Source organism: Prunus dulcis, chromosome 3 (assembly GCF_902201215.1).
Source record: "Prunus dulcis chromosome 3, ALMONDv2, whole genome shotgun sequence".
Classification (NCBI taxonomy): Eukaryota; Viridiplantae; Streptophyta; class Magnoliopsida; order Rosales; family Rosaceae; genus Prunus; species Prunus dulcis.
This window is the reverse complement of record NC_047652.1, coordinates 11,937,537-11,943,924: the sequence shown is the minus strand read 5'-3', so window position 1 is coordinate 11,943,924 and position 6,388 is coordinate 11,937,537. Positions and strand designations below refer to the sequence as shown.

At 36.2% G+C, this 6,388-nt stretch overlaps 1 protein-coding gene across 1 annotated transcript in view; it reads right to left on the bottom strand.

Annotated features, from left to right (window-relative positions):
• Positions 1–4,063: 4,063 nt before the first annotated feature.
• LOC117622233 (pentatricopeptide repeat-containing protein At4g21300) overlaps positions 4,064–6,388 on the bottom strand; it is a 5,728-nt gene continuing 3,403 nt past the window's right edge. The window contains exon 3 of the mRNA XM_034352830.1: positions 4,064–6,388. This exon is cut by the window's right edge and continues 1,861 nt beyond it. Coding sequence (XP_034208721.1) covers positions 5,490–6,388 — 899 coding nt within the window. The 3' untranslated portion in view covers positions 4,064–5,489.

Genomic DNA, 6,388 nt, shown 5'->3' with positions numbered 1-6,388 from the left:
ATATGGACTTCAACGTTGCTCTGCAACGTTGCTATAAGATATGAGGAGCGCTCAAGTGTTAACTGATATTTAAGTAATTAGATACAATTAGCGGTGTACGTGTCCTTACCCAATACTGGAGGTGTGTGAGGAGCCTGAGAGAGAACGATAGATATAACAACTACAACTCATATGCCACTTATATATAATAGAGTAGGAAGTAGCTAGTTAGGAAGACAGACAACAGAGACTAGAAATAGAAATTATACAGACAAAAAAGAAGACACTAGATAAACCATGTGCAACTCCAATGTAAAATGAAGCCAAGTCTAAAATCTCATGCGGGGCCTACTAATTCGCTACCCAACGACAATGTTATATCCAAGTCAAATCCTCCATGTAAATCCATCTCTCATAACGTTTTAATTGCCGATATCACCAACTTGTCAAGGGGTCACCGACAAAGCTTGCAGAGAAAATTTACGGCGTTCACGGGGTCGCTTAATCAAATTTGGCCCTCTGTTCATCCACCCTTGGAGGCTGGACATGTGGCAACTACTAATTCACTTACAAGTATTTTTCTTATCAGACACCCTTGTAGATACATCAGTTTTGTCAGCAACAAATTGTCCAAGTTTTTACCCTTCCACATAAAAAGAGTACATGATTGATTCTCTCATTGTTCGGTTGCTAGCGATTGATGATGTTATTAATCAACCCAAAAAAGTCTAGGTAAGGTCCCTAGCTTTTTGGAAAACACTGAACTGCTTTATTTGCTAGATCCTTATCGAGGCAGACCAAAACAAACGAAAAAAACAATCATCAACGTGATACTTGATATGGGAAGGACAAGGGTTACTTCCAAATGTGGAAAACACTGAACTGCTTTATTTGCTAGATCCTTATCGAGGCAGACCATAACAAACGAAAAAAACAATCATCAACGTGATACTTGGTATGGGAAGGACAAGGGTTACTTCCAAATGAGAGAGAGAGAGAGAGAGAGAGAGAGAGAGAGAGAGAGAGCATAGCTTGGTTCAAGTCAATGTTGGGTCCATGCGTGCAGTGTTGTTAGAAAACAGGAAGGCACTAGAAAACCACGTGTTTATCGTCTATATCCCATAATTCGCTCTTGATGTTGATGCTAATTATGGAAGTAATTAATATTGTATTAAGGTCCTCTGGCTAATTATTCTATAATCTTAAGTGGATATGTGGGAAAAGATATATATATTTTTTTTAAAGTTGTTTGTGTGTTGCAAAATATCTACAGAAAAAAGAATTTTATTAAAGAATAAGTGCTTGTGCTTTGCAAAACACCTACAACATAAAGAATTGAAAACAAAAAAGTATTTGTGTTTTACAACGTGGAAAGGTCAGAACTCAAAAATATAAAAGCGATGCTAAATGAACCTTAAAATTAATTGAATACATCATATTACTAAACTATTTATTGTCCTAATATAAAATGACCAAAAAGAATATATTGAGTTGTGTATACCCTTCTTTTTTTTTTTTTTTGGAGTACAAGCGAGAGTCTAAATTACAGGGGATGAGGATTTCTTACACACATAACTATGATGCCATCGGGGTTCAAACTTGAGGCCTCTAGTCTGCAAGTCAATGCCCTTTTTCATTAGGCTGGACCCCGTTGACGTGTATACTCTCCTTAAGACTTGAGCACAATGGTCAACTCTTTAATTTTAAATCTTTTAAAGTATTTAAAACCGAAAAAAAAGAAGTAAAATTTAAAACAAAAAAACAAAAAATTTAGAAAAAGAAAAATAAGAACTCTCCTTCCTGACCTACCCCACCCTGAGAACCTATTCTCTACGCCACCCCCTCAACAACCCTAGTCACCATTTCTCCTTCAATTCCAACGGCAGCTCATTAAAACCCAATTCTCAAATGCAACAATCCAATCCCAATCCCAATTCAGATGTTTCTAAAAAACCCATGGTAGTCATGGTGGAGAACTACAAGTCCATGTGGTGGTGGTTGCACAGAGGAGAGAAAAAAAGGAAGAAGCTGCAGCGTTGAGGGGAGAGAGAGAGAGAGAGAGGGAGAGAGAGTTTTTTTTGGTTAAAATATTATTTTACTTTATTTTTTATTTTAAGTACTTTAAACGATTAAAAATTAAAGAGGGTGTACTATGGGTATTTTTAGTAGTTAAATAGGGTATACTTAGTTATTTTACATTTTAATTTAAACATTAGGGTACTCTTAGATCATAGGGTGTACTCAGTTAATTTTAAGGTTCATTTAGTAGCACTCAAATAAAAATGCAAAAAAAAGAAGATAAAATTAAAGACATCATTGAATAAATGCTTAAAATAATAATAAAATACTGTAGCATTTAATTTTAGGGAGGAGCCCTTTCTTTCTTCATAGATTTTGAAACTCTTAGAAGTCTCCCTTTTTCAATTCCTTTCTAAATTTTAGTTAAAAAGGTGGTTTAAAGAGCCTATTACGAATGCTCTAACCGAGTACTTCTGTTTCCCATTTTCGAAGACTGGTGTTCACTTCAACTAACTATGGTCAGTGCACCGAGTATCTGGCTTGGTTTGGTCAGTTTCGATGAGAAACCAAGAGAGAGGAGTATGGTGGCAATCTCCAGATGAGAGGCGAATCGGCACAGTAATCCATCTCCAAAATCTCAAGATCCGACCAGATCTAGAGATGGATGAAAGAAAGAGCACAAAAGATTATGAAGTAAAGCATCAAAGAAAAATAAAGGAATGGGACAGTTCTCTTAGACTTCTATTAGAATATGCCACAATAAGTGGTCAAATAATGTTCAAATTTTATAACTGAATTAGAAACCAATCCATATAAGAAAACAAACTCATGTATGAAAACATTTCAGGACAGAAATGGGATTATGAAATTTGTGATCCATTCCTTCAAGCTGGAAAGAAAAGCCTTCCCTGGCATCCAAAATACAGTTCAGAAGCCAAAGGAAATCAAGAGAACCCAAAACAATACCTCCAGAGAACACAATAGCTTATGTGGTCAGCACTCTAGCCTATGTGCACAGAAGAAAATGAAGAAAATCACAGTACATAAGCTGCTCCACCTCTCTCTAAAAATAAGCCCGTTACATGCAAAAATAGTACTATCTTTCAAAACCATAAACCCAAAGTAAGATCACGAGATTATATAAAAACTGACTATAAAAAAGGTTTAAATCCAATACATCAGGAATCCAGGATAATGTCGGATCAGCAAGGGCTATGGGAGTCAACGAAACGGGTAATTTTCATAACACAGCATCAGAAAGGAATGAAGGTCAACTCAAAAGTATTCTCAAATTCAAAGATCAAAAAGAGATACTTAAGAGTAACACGTTATCAGCAAGAGATCATACGTGCAACTTAAGTTCGAACATAAGTTAACAGGCTAGTTTGTGTTTCAAATTGAGGAAAAGCACTTAATGTAGATGTTGTATATGTATAACTTACCCAAAATCTTAAGTACCTAATAAATCAGACATGCCGTTAACATACACCACGACTTAGAATTCAACCCATGATACTAAAAACCGCAAAATTAAGACAACAGTTCACATAGTAAAATTAAGACAACATTCTCTATATCTTCTAATGCTTTTTAAGTACCCGCGTAGAGATCCTATTTATTTTAGTTCATATGAATTCTGATAAGTAATGTCAGAGTAATGTACAGAATGCCATGAAATGCTTGAGCTGTTTAACACGTCCATTCAACAACGTACCATACAATGTCTGGATTGTGTCACTTCAAGTTCTTTGAAAGACGGTCATGATACATAGGTTTCAGAGTCGCACATCAGAAAAAATTGAAAGCTTAATCGTGCACATCTATGCTTAGAACGAAACACAACAAAAGAAATACCCCGTCATTGGGTTGGATCTGCATTAATTGGATATTCGAGAATCCATAAAGCTTCTAATGAATTATGTTGACGTGATTCTGTGATCAATGCATTGACGTGATAATCCCCAGTTATACATTCCCCTCATTTCTTGCAGCATATATCAAAACATAATAAGCTACTAATTACGAATTTTTATTTTCCAATAAATTAAAACAAATATCCAGTAAGTGGCAAAACGGATTTAAAATTTCTTTCAGTCACTACAACTATCAATTCATACTAGGCTGTATAGATAAGTCAAAACCTTTCAAGCTTCTTACATATCAAAAGCCTTTAAAGCTGTCTTAAACAGAAAACAGCAAACGTAAACGTACATTCTTAAACAATATTAGGAAGCTTTCCTTTCTGTGCACTTCCAAAAATCACTCCGCAATGATATAGATCATGTGTCGAACGCTCATCTCAGTACCCACAACTGCAAATGGATTTTCCAGCACAATCCTTGAAGAAATTTTTAAGCACATATTTGCCTCCTCTCCTGCAAAACAAAACAATCTTTCCACTCCCCAAAACAATGACCACTTCCAGAGATTCTCACATAACGCAAAAGGAAGGGTTAACAAAATACAGAAACCTACTTGAAGCTCTAATTCTATAGCTGAAGATGCCAAAATGAAAGAGAGCAAAGGGTTCAAACCTCAGAGACTTATCTGCCTAAAAATTAACATAGTAATTTTCAGACCAAAAGCTACAATCTTGCAGTTATATCTTACCTAAGCCATAGGAATAAATATAATACATCTGCCCAAGCTGGAACAACTGTAACTACCAAGAAAAATGGGTATATGATAAGATTGACCACAATATAAAATTAAAATAAACGTAGGGCTTGGAAACCTAAGCAGATCAAGCCCAACTTGATCAGTTCCAATGATTTCCAAAAATTAATCTGGTTCTATAGAATGATTCAAAGAAGAAAAAAAAAGGGATTAATGTCTAATTACACACTTTAAGTTAGCTATGTATAATTACACACTTGTCAGTTTTTAAAATGATTATAGCTTTTTTCTCACTAAAACTCTAATTAAAATGTCAAGAAAGGAAAAACAAAACAGCATACAGTTTCACAAAAATTCGTTTCATGTTCCCTGGCCAGAAAATAAAAATAATTTTTTTTTGAAGCACTAGTATCTCTGTCCTATATAATGCACTGAAGCAAGAAATCAAATGTGTACTTATCAAGGAAAGATTATCCTTTTATAAAGTATAAAATGACAGGGGCAACAGACAAATTAAGAGGCCAGCGATCTTAGCTTACTTCTTTGTTGATAAGAACTGATATTTGTTTATTCCCACCCAAAGCACATCTAGCTTCGGAGTTTTGTATAGGAAGAACTTTTGATTCATCTAACTTTCACTGTTGTGCTTCCAACCAATGCAACAAAGCAGATGATAAAAACTTTAAGCTTCATTCATTATAGGTGACAACTGTAGACCCAAGTACGCACATAAAAAATGTATCTAGCAATTGGTAAAATAGAATAGTTCAACAACCTTTCATTCCCTGACTTACCATAATTCACAGAGTCAGCACCATATTCCTAATCCTGAAGTTGCTAGGATTACAGGAGGAGACAATGAAACTTTCCAGCAATTACATCCCCGATGTTTGTGGATGTGTAGGAAGATAGGGTTGAGGATTATAACCCTCTTTTCTCAGTTCAAGAAGAAGACTCTTGAGCATTGAATATATCTGAGCAGACTGTGGGTGACTTCCATCTGCTGCAACAAACATATGAGTGTTGTTGTTAACCTCGATCCAACTGTACCCAGGAACCTTCTGAATTCCTCTTTCCTTCATCAAACTTCTAACCTTAAGCACACTCCCCCATTTTCCAGCATCAGCATGTATATTTGAGAGTAGTATATAATACCCAGAATTTTGTGGTTCTACGTCAAAAAGATGTCTTGATGCCTCTTCAGCAAGCTCAACATTGCCATGGACCCGACAAGCTCCAAGCAATGTTCCCCAGACACCAGAATCTGGGGAGAATGGCATGCTCTTTATTGTTTCAAATGCTTCACTTAAACGTCCAGCACGCCCAAATAGATCTACCATGCAAGCATAATGCTCCAACCTAGCTGGGATCCCATATTCCTCAATCATGCAATGGAAGTAGAAAATTCCATCATCCACTTGGCCTGCATGGCCACAAGCAGATAATATACCAAGAAAGGTGACATGATCAGGCAGGATCCCATTACCCAACATTTCACGAAACAGGACAAGAGAATCCTTAAGGCAACCGTGACTCCCATAAGCAGAAATAATGCTGTTCCAGGAAACTTCATTCTTCTCTTCCATCATGTCAAACACACGGCGAGCAAGAACTAAGTTTCCACATTTGGCATACACGTCTATCAGTGCACTCTCAGCAAACAGATCAGAGCTAAATGCACTTCTAATCATGAAACCATGAATCTCTTTCCCATAATGAAGTGCCGGTAAGTTTGCACAAGCAGAAAGAGCAGCTGAAATGCTTACACAGTCAT